Below are 18120 nucleotides of genomic sequence, written 5' to 3'. Positions count from 1 at the left end.
ACATAAATACTCGACTTCTTTAGAGTGAATTTTCATCCATCAATGCTTATCTATTCAAAGCATTCATCATCTAGTATTTTTCAAGAATCTACTTCACACAATTATCCTCATAGTTAAGCCCCAAAAAGGGGTAAATTGAAGCGAAAAATTATAAAGCAGTCAAACAAATAATTCGCTCAGTACTCGACTTCTTTAGAGTGCACTTCTGTCTATCTACGAGCATATATTCATAGCATTCCCCCATCTAGTATTTTTCATGAACCTTCTTCAAAGAAATATTCACATACTTCAGCCCCGAAAAGGGGTAAATTGAAGGGAAAAATTATAAAGCAATCACTTATAAAACATCAAACTTAACTAGAGTGCATTTTTCTCCATCTACGATTATCTAATTTATCATTTCCCCATCTAGTACCTATCCCGTATTTGCATTTTTCTATTTGAACCTTAACGCCAGCTTATAGTCGGCTAATTAGCGTTAATGCCTTTTACAATGTATTTGTTTTGTTGGTCTGTTCTGAGGGGCTGCTCGTGTCTCGTGTCTTTGTTTTTCATAAATTTTCCATCCAACAGTGCGCAAATATTGACAATAAAATAAAAACTAACGGCATCAGACGACTTGTTGAACAAATATTTCAAATAAATACACAATCTACACACAAAGTGAGAAGCAAAAGTCCAAATGGACAAATAATGTAAGCCTAAAAATAGAGAACTTACAGAATTTCTACAATTTTATTTTCCAAACGTGTTTGCGACTAAACAGCCTACGACGCGTCGCATCGAAACAATGACTCTGATTGTTGTTTCGAAATTCAATTTTCCATTTTAAATATTCAGACAGGATTTTTACGAAAACGTGCCGTTGACATAAAGGCTTGTTGTTATTATTAAATATACTATATAGTATTCGAAATGGATTTGTTTGTGCAAAATGTAAAGCCTTCGGACAGCAATGGAAATGAAATGAAACTCGTGTTGATGCGCAAAAGAAATGTTTGTTGAATGTTTTTCAAAAATATTATTAAATGCTCTGCTTAAGCATTTTCTTCAAGATTTTGTCAGCTTTATAAAGCAACGATTAAGAAAAAATATGTTAACTTATTGAGCATCCTTTAATGAAGTTTTAATTTCAATTCTCACGACACTGAACTAAATATTAGAATTAAGGGCGAAAGTCCAACTACAGCAGACAATTAAATTTTTGTCCAGCATAGTATTATTTCTTTTCAAAATCTCTCATCCATAACGAAGTTTGTATTTCTAGTCTAGTTTTTAGTGCATAACATCTGCAGATTAGCCTTTATCCGCTCCCTAGCCCTTTTCATAGCCTAGCCTAGCTCTACTCTAAGCCCTAACCTTAGCTCTAGTCTAAGCCCTAACCTTAGCCCTATCCTTACCCTTATCCCTAACCTTAGCCTAGCATTTCATAGCCTTTCCCTAGAACAAACTAGTCCTAGAATAGCCAAGACCTAGCCTAGCACAACCCCTTCATGAAAGCATGTACAAAATTTCCACACTTGGTTTATTGGAAAGAACAATTTTTTTCTAAATAAAAATTCTCTCTCTTAATAAGCGGCAAATAATACATAAATAATGTGGCAGTAATTATCGATTGCGGACAGATTTTAAATCAAGATTGCAATTAGTAATACCCATTGACTGCAAGCCAACTGGGAGCTACCATTTTGTTGCTCCGAAATTATATTATCTTATCGGAAAGTTAGCATATAGAATTGAGTATCTGGCAATTTTGATTAGCTGAGAACATGAAACGTGCGATGAGAACTTATTTATTTTATAACTGCTGTTTCTTGAAAATTTTTATCTCGATTCTAAACAATTTGTTTTATAATTGTTATAAATCATTAACGTACCCCTCCTGAGTAAATGCAATAATATATTGAGAACTGAACAGTCATAGCCATATGACCGAATCAGAACTCTAAGAGGAATTTTTCCACATGAGTAGATAGTATTATGTATTTGGAAGATTTCTTCAGTTCAGGCTTTGCTTTTAAAGAGAGACAGGTAAAAATCCGAGACAGAACACTATTTCATATAGCTGTCATGATCCACCATCGTAGGGTCGAAACCTATGAGAAGAATTTAGTCCTATTTGAGTTGCTTTGCAATGGAGAGTTTAAAATGCTTTCTAAAGATAAGATGATAAGATACTTGTTGTACAGATAGTGGATCAATAAATTGGACTCCCTGTGACTTTGGCTTGTTTCCAAAAAAGAACTAAAATAAACTCGTGTTGCCGGGATGTTAGGAGAGTCTATATACCAAGTTTGGCGAATGTGGGCTTAGCCCTCTCCGAAATCTAGGCGTTCATCCAGACAGACGTCATGCTGATTAAGAATACACATACTTTACTCTTTTTATCCTACGACTACAGAAATAAACTAAAGGCCATGCTGTAGGACATCAAAAGGAGCCTTTTCTAAAGGCGATAATAAAGATTAGTATTATGATAGCAATTATTAACATTTCCTTTTGTCGCTTTTGAATCAATTTTAGAAGTACTTCAAATTCAATCGAGCTGCGAATTCGAAGAGCATCTGAGCGTTTTGTCAATTTTTGTCTAGTATCTAAAAAACTAGCTTTTGTTTTTTTTGTTCTCTCTATCTAGCTATCTGCGACCCACGCCCAAAAATCAAAACTATTTTTCACGAAGCCTTTCCAATCTTGATAAAGCTCTATCGCAACTTTTTTTATTAATCACATTCTATTCCATTATATTCTATTCGATTGCCAACAACAAACAGTGTAAATCATATTTTAACATAAAATTGTAGCCATACTGGAACCAGTCTGTCGCTTCTACTGCCTTTTAGTAAAAACAGTCGCTATATACAGGCCTACATAGATCGCCGATAGCCATATTGGCAACAAACAAAAATTGTTTAAACAATTGCCAGTAGAGACAGCTGAGCTGCGTGATGTGGTCGACCTTTAGAATAATGTGCACAAAGTTGTAAAATAAATTAAATAAAAATACTTATACTATATACATACTCGTATGGGTATACGTTTGGAAATAAATATTATAGTTGCAGGCGTCCGCTCTGGGAAAAAGGTGTTGCCATAATTCGCAATTGCTTTTAGCGGTTTTTGGCGAGTGTCGCAGCGAATGCTCGCAATTGTTGTCGACAAATGATTAATTAACAAAATGTATAGTAGGCACATATCTCTTTGTATACTCGTATATACATATATCTTTATATATTATCTATATGTTCCAACAATAACAAATGACAAACAATGGCATATCCGTCGACTGCTGTGTAGCATTTGTTATTAACATTTTTAGAGCTGCCACCAAAATTTCACTTCCGTTCTGTCTCATTTGTCGCCAACAAGTGGGCGTCTTACATTTACGATTTCCAATCACTCAACAAAGCGTTTAGATATGGACATAGGTATACATAGGATTTTTATGCAAAGCCAAGAATGTATCCGGAGGGTTGAAGTGTATATCGGAGTGTATAATTCTTAAACAGAATGACAAGACAGATCGATCTAGACTACCTGTCCGTCTGTCTGTATGAACGTCTGGATTTCGGCAACTAGTGAACCCACGTTAACCAAACATCGCATGTAGACTCTACTAATCGCTTTACAACACAAGTTTATTTCATTTTATTGCCTACATATTTTCGCCCACAATACTGTCCAGGGTTGTAAAGCTACTCAAACAAAACTTTACACCGCATATCAACGTGAACTAATTCCAAAGGGATAAACTGTTATTTAACAATGTTTCTGAAGATGAAATAGTGTCCCTAAATAGGTTTTTAAGCTACGATACAGGAACTCTAACATTTTGGTATTAAAAAGTAAGCCGATAGAGAAACTGGTGTAGTTTTTAGGCACATTATTAGATGTTTGAAACAGGTAATGATTGAGTTACATATGATTGGTAATGATTTTAATGGAACACCTATTGAAGTGCGCTATATCAGGAAAATTATAATACAATATGTTGCAATTGATTCGCGAGTCTTATCTGCGTACGAAGTAGGCACAAAGACTTGCTTACGATATGATACAGCATTGAGAATAGCATCGGTCACAGAGACTTTAAAAAGTTAAGCATACCTTTAGCTTCTCAACAGTATCATCAGAATCGTAGTAATTATTCAGTTTCAAGATTAGATAAAGCGGACAATGCTACTAAAGCTCCCACCAATTCTACTTTGTTTCAACTCGTTTCCAGAAACTATAAAAAATTGCATTTCAAAGTTTGAGCATCTTATTTTTTACCGTGACTTTTTAAACACCCTGCTTTGCTTCTCTTTTTCCAGCCAGCTATAATCAAAAGTTGTCCTTAAATGGGTGGAATTTTGTGAAAGATATGGGACGAGAATATTTTATCGAATAATGGCTAGGGTTTTATCTTGATTCGTGCCTTTTCCAAATACCAGCACTTGGTAGAAATCATGGCATTTGTCCACCTCTAGCAGAGTTACTGCATACACGAATAATTTGTGTGTCGATTGATTTATTCAACACTTCTGCCATAGTTTGTTGTCTGAGGCTGTTTTCAAGGTAAAATATTTGTATTATATCGTATATATATATTCACACTTCTATTGTCTTTCACTTTGTATAGATTTTCGCCAAGTGTTATCTTATCTGCACTTTACTTGCACTTCAAAATTATTTTTTTACACTTTTAGGCCTGATAAATTACTCTGAAAAAAAAGTTAGGGACGTTAACTAACCGTCTTGATAAGTGCGTGATATTTCCATTTTATTGGCTATTACGGAACTGTTTTATCACTTTGTTGAGGGCTTGAGGAGGGCAACGCCATTAATAAAATAAGTATACCCGTATAATTTGCCTCTAAACAAAATGCTGGGATCAATGACTGCAGTCTATATACTCAATGGAAAATTTCAATGACAATGTCTATTGTTCTAGGGATGACTTTTTGTCGCACCTGTATTATATTTTTTAAAACATATAATTTTAACAATTTGTCCGTTCTTTTTTTTAAATGTTCAGCTGAGCATGTGATTCGGCCACAGCTGTGCGGCTTCAAGAAATGTCGAAACATTTTGGCACATTTCACAGCAATTCTTGAATTCAGACATGTATTTAATTAGGAACGAAATTGAAGAAACGAACAGTTAACCGATGTTGAATCAGATTATAAAGGGCCACTATACAAGGCTCGTATTTTTTTCTAAAACTGTTTGTCGCTTACCAACTAACTATTCTTTTACTGTACTTCCAAGCCAGTTCATTCGTCTGTCTGTATGATCGCCATAATCTCGAAAAGTATAAAAGCGCGACACTTTAAACTAAGTATGAACGTTGCTTTAAAGAGAATGCATATGATTTACTAACAACCTTCAGACTACATGTACAGCTTACCGCTATAGCCCAGATATATTTCTCGTAGCTCTATTTACTGGTATCCTAACTTTTGCTCTAATTTCTGTCACACTTTTCTTCTTATGTGAACTATTTGTTAAGTCGAGAACGCGTCACCTCTATATCATGTTCATTCAGTTCAGGGGACATTTTAGAATATCACGCTCTAATCTACACACACGCACACTCATCGAAATAACCATGCTGTCTACACTGTTCATATCAAACACTTCAAATAAATACTTTAAATGCGCAGACATTGAAAACAAAAAGTAGAAGTAAAGCAACGCACTTAGACATTTAACAAATTAGCAACTAAAAAAATGGCTTAAAATACAAGTATATGTATAATGCCGCAAGAATACAAGAAATTTGTAAAACAAATTTTCATAAATATCGCATGAGTTGGCACACGCACACACACACTCGCACACTCACACATCACATGTTTGCCATTTATTTTGCTGTCATTTTCTTTTCATACCCTTCACACAAAAGCCATGCGAAGGCGTCACCGATCCTATATATTAACAAGTATATTGATCAGCTATTGAGAGCACAGGCCTGTCTATTTGTTTGTCTGCTGTCTGTCTGTCTGTCTGACCCTTTGTCTTACTGTATGAACGCTTCGATCTGGTTGTCCGAAAGAGCTTTCGATACGAAACCCTGTAAGAGCATTTCTCAGATGTGCTTCGATGTTGTTTTAGATTTCTTGTAGTACCATTAGGGAAGTGGATATTTCAGTTGATTTATTGCGAGAATTGGAAAAATACTGTCCCCATAACGTTATCAGTAACTATCAGACTACTCGTATCATGGGAATTAAATGTTTACTAACAAAGTAAAAATATAAATACCCGTTAATTGAAAACGTTTATTTAGAGGCTTATTAGTATAATAGAGCATTCTGTGCCAAGGAGGTGACGCATGTCTTTATAATTCGAGCAACAGATCCGAAAAGAATCATGTTACGTGCTTTTTCTTTAAGCAACAGCTAAAGAGAATGGGTTTACAAGTGTGGGAATGTGGTATCAATACATCGATATAATCATTTTAATGGCGATATTTAGATATATTTCTATTTGGCGATATCGTTCTACCATAATACATAATTTTACATCTTTGGAAAACTTTGTTCAAAAGAAGTGAATTTAAGTGGAAAACACTTTTGGAGGTGTATAAAAATTTGAGAAGTCACTTCGAATGTAAGCAATAGGCTCTTCTCAGGCCACTTCTTCGATAAAGCCTCCCTGGCCAAAATAAACTCTATTAACAACTTATGTGGTGGTCGAAAATGCCTCACAAATAATTTTTGGCTGCTCAAAAATATCACTACTCGACAACATTTCCCAACACTGCTTCCATATGATAACATTTACAATTTTTCTGGAACGAAAACATCATCTCCTACAAACCAATTGCAGAATTTTCAACCAAAATCTAATCTGCTAATTTATTTAAGTAACCAGAAAACTCAAAAAAATAAACTAGAATGCTTTTAAACTTCGATAGTATCGATACCTTTATCACAAGGTATTGAAATACTGCTATTATCGAGCATTTGCCAACTCTGGTTTGCTTATAATTTTCCAGTTAATTTGTGAACAAAGGGAACAAGAAATTCCCGTGTATTTCAACTGCGATAGTATCGACGATCATTTGCTCTTGAAACTATCGACTACTGTACGATCGAGTACATTATCGGTATCTGAGCATAGAGTATTACTTAGTCGTGTGCTGCCTAACTTTTTATCTTGTTTTCTTTCTTTTTGCCGCCAACTAAACTCATTTCAATGCGCAGCGGCTTGCGCTTTAATTTAATTGAATAGAAGTGTAGATTATATTGAAATTAATTTATTAATATTTTGAGCAAAAACAACAAAATTTATACCCGTTCATAGTATATGTTTGCCACACATTCAGGTTGCCGACGTTGTTATTATTTTCATTTGCCGTCAATGAACTTGAAAAATAAAGCGCACCATGAGAAGAAATATGCCAAATTTAGCGTGTGGGAGGAGGCGTTGTGGTGGGTTGGGCAGAGCTTATAATTCGTTCAGATTATATATACGTCTTGTTTTTTGTACATTTGTTATATGCAATTAGCATTTAGATGTAAAATTTGCTGCCAATTGAGTGAACTTCTTAGTCAATATACGATATTCCCAGCGCTGCTAGCCTTGCGCAATGTTTTAAAAAAATGTTTAAATAGGTGCACAGAAATATTTTGGAACTGCCCGGCGATTCTAAATTAAGGCCAGGCAGTTGTTGTTGTTGTTGTAAGATTAAAGAGACGCAGCGTGTTGTATTTAAAATATTTGAAACATTTTCGCACTTAGTTGTGAGAAACAAACAAAGTATGCATAGTATTTTTATTTATCAGATCGCACATGTTTCTTATCAAGTCGAGAGGAATTGATATCTGGCTGTTCGCTTGCTTGTAAAAGCCTACATTATAGTCCAACGCTATCAGATTTTAGATATATGATGAAATGCCAATAAAGTGTTCCAAAGTTTTGAAAATAATTTGCAGCCAAAACCCAATAGCGATTATTTGCTAAGATATGAGTCTAAGACTTCCTCGATTTTGCTTATCAAAGCCTAATTGTTGGACAACTTACTAGAATTAATTCATAATTTAACAGACATCATAAAATATAACAGAATTAAACAAATATATTAATAATATAAAACTAATTATAAAAAATAAATTTATTTAGAAAAATAATAAATTTTTTTTAATAAACAGAAGTAATCCAAAAATTTTCTTTTCTCCAGCTCTCAAAACTTTAACTAAAATAATACTTTTTGTGCATAGAAGAGACACTTTTTGAACTTTAATCGGAAGAAATAAATCAAAGAACGCGCCAACAAACAGGCAACTAAATGTGCAAATTTTCAGAGAGACAAGTCTAGTAACTACGACTGTCTTTTTGTAGACGAGTCTAGTATCTATGAGTGTGTTCTTGTAGCCTCTACTAGTTGTAATAGAAGTGAAACAATTTCAAAAGGCCGCCCAAATATGTTTGGTGAGTATCCCGAGATATTTAAGTGTAAAGTTAATAATAATATTTATCCCGAAATATAAAACAATCACCAAAGTTTAAGTTATTCTAAGCCAGGGGCTTGATTATTGTGTTTAAAAAAAATTGTTGCCACTTTGGAATGCTATTTAATTTTTTTAAATTTGATTTCATTTTTTGTAACTGATTGCTTTACATGCTAATTATATATTATTTTAATTTAATTTAATTGGATTTGATTTTGTTGTTGTTTTTGGTGCACTTGATTTGATATTTCATTTAATTTTGGAGCTAATCAACTGCTTTTCATTTTAGGCTTGCACCACATTCGAAAACATTTTTATTTCGCGAACAGCTTCACATTAATTAGCTTAGTCGGACAACCAACCCACTAATAAATTCATTGCTTCATTTCATAATTTTATTTATCGACGTACGCACGAAGGCACAAAAAATACCAATTAAAAATATTTAGGCAGCTGAGCAGCGCGCGTATTTTTTCTGAATTTGTTGCGCGTTGTTTTTGCTAAGAACAAGTGTTTAAATTTAAACAGCCGAACAATTTTTTGTTGCTTATGCTTTGTTTTTATCAAATTGGACAACGCAGAGTCGCGCGCGTCGTTCGTTCAGCATACGGCGTTGTCCAATTGGAAATGCAATTGAAAATAAAAACACGGGCCGAACGTGCGAAAGAAGAAAGAAAACGGTAATAGCGTCATGTGGCGTATACTTAATGCTTGCTTTTCGCTCACTATCTCTCGCTTACTCTCTCTGTTTCTTGTTATTGTGAGACTTTTCCGCAAAGTCCAAAAATTGTAAGACCAGTGTGCAAGTGAGTGTGAGAGCGGGAGAACGCAACAGTTTGATGGAGAGCGATAGAGAGAGTGCCAAAGAAAGTATAAGCTTTCGAGTGCACAGCTGTTGATCACCTGTTGTCGTTGTTGTTATTATTGCTGCTGCTGCCGCTGTTATCTAAAGAGTCTGAATTGCCGTTTCTTTTTTTCTACCATTTATAAGGACGCGATATGACGTCAAGAAAACGTGGAAATATTTTTGTATTCAGTGGTAATTGATTCATAAGAAATTCCATGCAGCACACGACTCATGTTCATTGTTATTGTTAACATCGTCGTTGTACTTGCAGGTGTGATTATCGCCGCTCGCTATTATTAGCCAAATTATTATTGCGCAAAACATGTCTGATACTGTTATTACAAATAAGTCCGCTTATCAATCAGTGCATGTTAGGCCTATCGCATTCAAAAATCACAATTCGCTCATACCTAATTATAGATGGCTGGCAAAAGAACGAAAGAACAAACACTTGCTGGCAGACTATCTGACTATAGTGGGCGGGATAAGTCAAATTGAATTGGATTGTTTATATCACATGCAGCATTTAAATGTTTAGTTTAATGTTTTATTTGATGGGCAATTTTCTTATTTCGAAAATTTAATATTAAAAATTTATAAATGCTATAATAGTAAGACACTAGATATCGACAAACTTTTAATATCAATATATATTTTTCTACCACCTTTAAACACAACGTTTAGTCAACTCTGTTAGATAACAGAGCGCTGTTAACAATGACCCACTGCTGTGTTGAATATCCCTATATGGTGTGTGCACGTACTAAGTACACTTAGCACATTCAAGCACCAGCACTTTCCCCACACGTATATTTAGTCTAGACACTCACCGCTTTGCGTTTGTCCGCTTCGCTGACCGCCGAATTTGAACGATGTCGGAACAGATCCATTACTTTGGTCATAGGCGAACGCTGATTTGCATGCGGACGCACAGCCGTCACCGTGTGGTAATACTGTAGAGGAGGAAAATAAGAAGCAGAAGTTAGCAAAAGCTGGTAATGGCAACCAATTTTTTGTCACATTCCACATTCACGTAAATTTTTTCAAAAGTTTCCAATTTTATATTCATTTTCTTGCTGTAGTTGAATACTAAAAATGTTTGTTATGTTCATAAATTAAATAGCATTTGTAGGAGTTTCAAAGAGTCTAATTTTGAATGTGCAGACAAAATTAAGTTATTTAATAATGTATGAATCGGGGATTTTGTATGCCTTCACCATTTGTCAAATATTTTCAATCAACATTTCACGGATAGTAATATTTTCGACACTGTTTTCGATCGCGATTGAAAAGATAAACTTCAAACATGCACAAAAGTATGCTCAGAAATATTACGTATATTCACAAATGTTATAGTATAACTAAACGATTTAAAATCTGCAAATTATCTCTACTATTGAAATATGAAAGGTTTCTTGAAAAGTAGTTTTTAAAAACTTTTCACATTGTGGATGAATTCACACATAACTCCAAGTTGAAGTGATTTGAGCTTCTATTTTCAATAGCTTGAGAATATAGCGAATTACTTTTGGCAAAACATTTAAAAAGGAATAATTTTCTACGCAGACAGCTAACAATTTCGATTCCGCATCATTTCATCAAAATCGCTAATGGAAAAAGGCCTGAATGGTGTGTCGCGGATGGTGTGTGATGATTTCAATTTCAAGGAAAGGATTGCAGAATCCTGCACATTGTGGATGAGTTCACACCCAACTCCACTTCAATTGTAAGTGATTTGAGCTCTCTATTTTGACCTTAATAAAAATATAGCGAATTACTTTTGGCAAAACTTTTGAAAAGGAATAATTCGATACGCAGACAGCTAATACTTTCCATTTGACGTCATTTAATTAAAATCGGAAATCGAAACAGGCCTGATTTTGAAGGCGATGCAATTTATTTCGACTTTGTGAATTTGTCTGATTTTGTAACATCGCGGATGGTGTGTGATGATTCTTCACGAAGTTCAGAGATACAATGTAGATTTTTCAGAATCTTTCACACATCTCCACTTCAAGTGGAAGTGATTTGAGTTTTCTATTTGGTCGACTTACCTGCGCATCACTGCCCTGATGGGGATGTGCACTGCCATCTTTGTACTTGCTCTTGGCGGAGACTGTGCCATCGGCATTGGTTATCGTCACAGCGGGATGTTGTCGATGTCCGAAGTTTTGCATTGCCACTTTCATGGAATTCATAAGGCCTACGGCGGCATTTGCGTTCGCATTTGCGGTTGCCGTTGTTGTGGTTGCTGCCCCTGGCGCTGGTCCGCTGCCGGATACGGAATATGTGCTGCTGGTGGCGCTGCTGTCCGCCGACGAGGGATCCAGCAGATGCTTCTCCTTCTGTCGCTTCGCGTCCGATTTGGCGCGCGGTCGGAACACATCGAATATTGTGGGCCGACGATTTGGCGACGCAATGCCATGCACGGTAGACTGATTGAGCACAGGTGAGTCTTCGCCACTGCGTCGACGCTCTAGCGAACCGGAACGGGAACTGGCGCCCGCCACACGCTCCGTGCTGCGTGAGATCTTCTCGCTGTGCCGATTGAGTTTCTCCAGCTTCGCCGCCTCCCGTTCGATGCGTCGCGCCGTTTCGCGCTCCAATTTGCGTGCCTCCTTCTCCCGACGTGATTGCTCCTTCTCCTGACGCCTGTTGGTAAAAATTTAGAGAGGAATTATAATTAAGTATTTCTAGAGAAATTAGGAATTATTGGGAGTTTCTCTTGGGTTCTTCTTAATGTGGAATTGGTTTATAGATTTCGTTTAAGTAGAGCTTGGTTTTACTCTATTCTATTTCTATTTCTTAATTCTAACAATTTAAGTTTAAACTTATCTTCTTATCTTCTATATTCTCTTCGATTACGCTTCAGAACTTATAAAGATTTTGTTCCTCTTTCCGCAAGAATATTGCAATCGTTTTCGCTTCCGAAGTTAATTTCAAATCGTTTTTCAAATTTGGATTTAAAATCGAATTACGATTCACATTTAAAAAGTTCCCGCAACAAAGCAGATGTTAATTTGTTAAATTTCAGTTGCGGATTTCGAAATCCAATGCTAATAGAACAAATAAAATCAATTAGTCGTGAACTAAACAAAGATCTGAATCGAAGCGGATAGAAATATTAACTTTTTAACTGGGCGTGAAACTCTTTCTTCGGAGAATGTGAATAATAACCGTCTATTTAATAACTAGAAATATGTAACAAATGCATGAAGTGAGCTTAAGCTTCTCCTATATATACTTTTTATTCAAGATGATCAGTTTTTAAGCTTATTAAGCAGTTAACCAATGGGCGGGCAAATCTTTTCTTCCAAGAACTGGATATTTAATGTCTAGAAATAATTGATAGAACTGCTTAAGCTTTGTTCATATTTCATTTAAATTTTGAAATTGAATGATGTTGCACAGTATTTAGAGGAAAAGCTCAATTATATTTACTATTGATATAAATGTACTATACAGATATTAATATCTGAACATAGGTGGTAGTATGGATATATTTCTAGTTATTAAAACCTGTTATTTCTATATTTTTGAAATTGCTTTATAGCTTCTTTAAATAGGATTGAGGAATCCGATTTTTGATAAAAACTGCTTTAAAATTCTGTAATTCTGTCACTCTATTATTTGTTTTCTCTCCACTGATTTGACACTCAAGATAATTTAGCTGCTTGTGCTACTCACCGCTGTTCCTTCTCCATCTTCTTGTAGGCCTTCTTTGCTGCTTTGGCATTGGGTTCTGCGGGCGCACTGGAGGGTCTTGAGCCGGGCACTCGCACGCCATCCTGTTCCTGAAAGCGTACATGACGTTTTTGAATTTGTTGTTGCTTTGGACTGGGGGTTTTGATTTCTATAGATATTGCAATTGGGCTGCTCAGCTCTTGCATATTAGTTGGCCGTATTCGTGTCTCCTCTTCTTAGTGGAATTTCACTTAAATATATTATTTGGGTCAATGCTGGCGCAACGTCTAGCAGCGCTTGCCAAGGCGCACTAAAAGAAAGCCCCACAAGTTGGCCAGGCCAGGGCGTCCAACAAGTGCTACTCAATACGTTGGTTAGTTTGTGCGAGGAGTATGTGTGGGTGTGTGGCCCAAACAATTATCCTGTTGGTTGCCACCGCCCTGCTTGCAATTATGCCGAATTGTCTACAAATACAATTTGTGCCCCGCGCCATTCAGGACGAGAAAAAAGGAGAGAAGAACGAATGCTACAATGCCACAACTACAGCCACAACTACAACAAAGCCATTTGCAATGCCGTAACAAACAATACACAAGGCGAACGTTGTCGTCGTCTCCTCAATTAATTGACCCACTTGGCATTATCCTGCGGCGACATCTTTAATCGAATTTAATCAATTAACTTATGATTACGCAAAATTTCAAGAAGCGGTTCTTTTTTGCCAAAGCAACAGGTTCTCTGCCTTTCGGGTTTGTGCACGCGCTGCGCTGGGGTGAGTGTATTCGCTTACAAATAAAACGCATGTGGGAAATTCTATCTGAACACCAAATTTTACGGTACAGTGGAAACTGTCGACATTTAACAGCGAACTAGAAAATCCACTAAAAGTGTGTAGAAAGCTGCTTAAAAAATGGATATAAGAAGTTATAAAACCCGCTAAAAAAAAAAAAATAGAAAACCCGCCGTCACCGATAGCTTTTAAGAGCCGAAACGAAGTTTGTATTTTCATTAAAAATAATCCTGGAAGAAGCCTGATTTCCGGTATTATTAAAAATAGTATTACTTTTGAGTGAGGTAAGCAATTTTCATGCGACTAGAATGATTTCTAAAATTCGTTTTTATACCAAATACCAACACTTTCAAGTTCGGGAAATGTCCACAAAATTTCCTTCAAAAAGTATGTGGCCAATCGAATTTTGAATGCTGAATAATTTGACTGCTGAGCCAACATCAGCGTTTGTTCAAAATAAAACCCAATATTATTCGAAACTGACGAAAGATTTTTTGGGCAAAAAAGCAAATATCGCTCAGATTGTTGGCATTATTATAAAGCGGCAATGAATTGGAAGAACAATGGCATGGCAGGTCATAAAAAATAAAGTCAAGTAAGTCTTAAAATAATTAAAGTCTTAAATTAATTAAATAATTAAAATAGAGAAGACCTTTAAAAAGTTCAGTTGTGCTCGATTAAATGAAGATGTTGAGGCTAAAATATTTTTTTACAGTGCTGTGGAATCTCGACAAATTGTTTCAAAAAGTAGGTTCTAAAGGGGAATGTCTAAAGAAACAAAATATTAATATGTATATTGTATAATTCTGTGCACATTATTTTCTACATAATAATATTTCTGGTTTTATCTTATAATTTGTTTCAAAATAGATTTGTAGTTTTAAGCATATTTGTTTAAATCAATATAAGGCTTTCAAAAATCTATCGATGGTACCGACTTTATAGAACTGTAGCTCGCAAGCCGATTTTTAAACGAAACTTTGACTTTTGTTACTAAAGAACATTTTAGAAAGAAGATGTTTGTGTTAATTTAAAGTTTTATCCCACTATTCGGCTTATCGGGCTTGTACTCTATGTGCTTAAATACTTGTATCTAATCTTTAGAGAACCAATAAAGAATTTTCATTCATGTATCGCGTTGTTCGTGATTAGTTTTTTGGACCTATTAAGTTCTCATTAAGATAATTGTTGATAAAATTTGAAAGTGCCCTTTTCTGGCGCTTGCAATAGTAGGCCTGAAAACTTTCACAAGTGCTCGGCAGAAATAAACCAAAATCTGTGCACAGGCAAATAAAACGTGTGTATTTGCGTGAATTTTTAGCAACCACATCAGCCAGCAACAACAAATGGTGTGTAGAGTGGTTGTGTGGTTGATGGTGTCGATGGTTTTTTTTTATTTTCGCCAAGTCACGTGCTCGCGGCTATGGCGGCCGCCGGTCGGATGAGCTAACAACTCTCAGACATACTCACAAATACACAGACATACATACATGTGTGTGTGTGTGTGTGTGTGGAATACAACAAAAGCGAATTAATGGACGCGTTAAAAGCAATTTGGCCAAATGTGCAAAGTGGGTTAAATATGCGAGTTGTAGACGACGAGCGACTGATTTAACTGCCAATTTTTTATTTCACCTTTTATTTTAATTTTAATTTTTTTTTTTTATTTTTTGCTCCGCGATACAACGTCGTCGTCGTTGTGGGGAGTGTTTGCTATCAGCTGTTGGACGCCGCCTATTTCAATATTTACAATGTATTTCAAAAGTTGTTTGTATATTTATGGCGCGTAACACGCCGCGCTTCATTTGTTTTGCATTTCTGTTTAGTTTCGGGTGGGGTGGTGTCGAAGGCGAAGGCGACCACGCACAGTGGGCAGAATGGATAACCAAAGTGAACACATTTTTGCACCAGATATAATATAATGATTAACTGATCGTATCTTTAATGCAATGGTATTTCAAACAGATTTTAATTTTTATTGTTTTTTATTTTTATTATAATATAATATTATTATTATGTTTTTTTATTATTATTATTTTTTATTTATTATTTTCAATGTTGCGAATCGGCCTGCAGCTTTAGCTCTAACTCTTATAGAATATAAAGGCTGCAAGTTATTTTTTTTTTAATTTCTGCTAGCTCGTTGAGCTCTGTCAGGCCTCGAATACTCGTAGTGGTTTCTAATTCATAACTGCACGAGAATTGTCAGATACTCGTGATTTCTCATTTATAATTATCAGATAAAAGTGGCTTCCAATTCATAATTCTAAGTTAATAATGGTTTCACTTCATAATTGTTGCTTAAAACGTGTTAAATTCTACCCAAATACTAGTGAAAAGTAACTAAAGAGGCCTTGCTGAGAATTATTTATATGCCACTTCATATTTTCAAAAGATTATACGACTACTAAGTAAACCCCAGTTGACGGTAAAAAAAACACGTAAGAAAAGATCGCTACAAAGAAATCTCAAAGGGAGTCCAGGGAGTTCATTGTAAGGCTAGAGCTTTGAGCATTAAAGTCAGTTCAACGCTAGAAAGAATTTCAATTTTAAATCACCTTCAATTGTAAAAAAAAATTTGGTTTTAGGGATAAACACAGCTTAAGCAATCATGCTTAATAATAAAATATATTCGCACACTTTTTCAATTTCTTAAAGACTCGTCTATTAAAATACTCAAATGATAGTTGGTAAGACATCTGGTGTTAAGTGGCATTTCTGTTTTTAAATAAAATATGATAACTATGATGATTCTAAATTATTATTAGTTTAGTTTATTTCCGGATCCAATTTTAAGTTACAAAACCAAGTTAAAAACCTTGGCCGTGAATATCCTACAGCACCTACCCTATTCCAATGCTTATTTCTTATTTGATAAATGAGATATTATTGGCGAGATCGTTTTCGAAAAAGAGGAGCTTACGAATAATGCTTTCTCTATAGATGATCAATTACATTTCAACTGAAACAAGAATTATCACAAAGAAGAGTGCAATTTTCGAGCCCTCTACTAAATCACGACCAGTTCGAATTCTCCCACTGTGCGCTGATTAAATTGACGTCATTGTTTGCCATCGAACAAGGGAGAGCGACGCAGAGCGAGAAGAAAAAACGCAAATATGGAAATTTTTTCTCTAGTGGTGTGTTCGTACATATTCGTATTCGAAAACGAGTGTCTGGGCATAGTCGTGCGCAAGAATTTTTGCCGAAGCTCTTATTGTTCTGTTTTTATTCTGCTCTGGGTCTGGACTGAAGTGGAGTGGAGAGCAGAACATGTTGACAAATTGTGTCATTTGTCAGTTTAGTGATAAGAGTCAAATGGCAACGATAAAACGCGCGACCAGGTGTCGTAAAACCGGACGAAAATGTGCGTCGCAGGCCCCATTTCTGGGCCCAGAGAAGAAAGAGCCCGAGTCCACAAGACAAATGTTTATGTTTCAAATTTGCAGACAGTCCAAACAAACAAAGTCGCAATGAAAGGAAGTGAGCGAGCGATCGAGCAAACAGAAGAAACCCATAATACTCGAACATTTCAATAGAAAAGAGAAAGAGAAGAGGTAGCAGAAGAAAAAAAACTCAAAACAGCCAATTTTCGGGGTATGTGGTCCCACGAGTGTAGCTATAAATACATTATTTGGAAGTCTCTAAAAACAAAACAAAACAAAACGCCAAACTCCGAAAGAAATGCCAGACGAAGCTAATGAGAGACGGCGTTACGTTCGCCTCAAGCACTCGCAGCTAGAGATATGGGCAATTGCCTGAAGCGGTGGACAAATAGAGCTTTCGAGTAGGGAACTGACATCGTTTTGTAAATAAAAAGCGACTCTTGTTTAGCGGAGTGAGTCATTGATGCTATTTAGTATTTTGTTGGACCTTGAATCTTTCAATCCTGAACATTTGTTAAATCTATTAAGTGATGAGGTTTAAAATTTGTTCCGATAAATACTAGATTTATGACGAGTATTTGAAGTGTCTTAGAACTGATAATATGATTTCTTCACCAATTAATAAGAATTACAACATTGGAACAGATAAGTTACTTTGCTTGCTAATTAATTAAGCCCAATGCTGTTTTAAATAAATGGGATTGATCTTTATAAATGGTGTAAGATTTAAATAAAGAATTCACGGAAATAGAGATAACTCAACGTTTGGGGACCACCTTTGTTGTAATATATAGTGAATAAAATATCAAAGAGTCACATGAAAAAAGAGTGGTGCTTAAACATCTGGTGACCCATTTCTTCAAAATAAACTTACATTTTCAAAGACAGAGACAGATGACAAAGAGACTTTAATTTGGATATTGTGATACGTGCGCTAAACATATCTGTTAAAGAACTTCTTTTAATATAATAATTTCC

At 35.5% G+C, this 18120-nt stretch overlaps 1 protein-coding gene across 1 annotated transcript in view; it reads right to left on the bottom strand.

Annotated features, from left to right (window-relative positions):
* LOC115623389 (5'-AMP-activated protein kinase subunit gamma-1) overlaps nucleotides 1-18120 on the bottom strand; it is a 72345-nt gene that overhangs the window by 52115 nt on the left and 2110 nt on the right. Inside the window, exons 2-4 of the mRNA XM_030517691.1 lie at nucleotides 12970-13076; nucleotides 11337-11934; nucleotides 10113-10235 (exon numbers count right to left, since the gene is read on the bottom strand). Coding sequence (XP_030373551.1) covers nucleotides 10113-10235; nucleotides 11337-11934; nucleotides 12970-13076 — 828 coding nt within the window. The remainder of the gene's footprint in view (nucleotides 1-10112; nucleotides 10236-11336; nucleotides 11935-12969; nucleotides 13077-18120) is intronic.

This window comes from Scaptodrosophila lebanonensis, unplaced genomic scaffold (genome assembly GCF_003285725.1).
Source record: "Scaptodrosophila lebanonensis strain 11010-0011.00,11010-0021.00 unplaced genomic scaffold, SlebRS2 tig00000053-arrow-pilon, whole genome shotgun sequence".
In the NCBI taxonomy this organism is placed as follows: Eukaryota; Metazoa; Arthropoda; class Insecta; order Diptera; family Drosophilidae; genus Scaptodrosophila; species Scaptodrosophila lebanonensis.
Note: the sequence above shows the minus strand (reverse complement) of the source record. Positions and strands in the feature narration are given on the sequence as shown.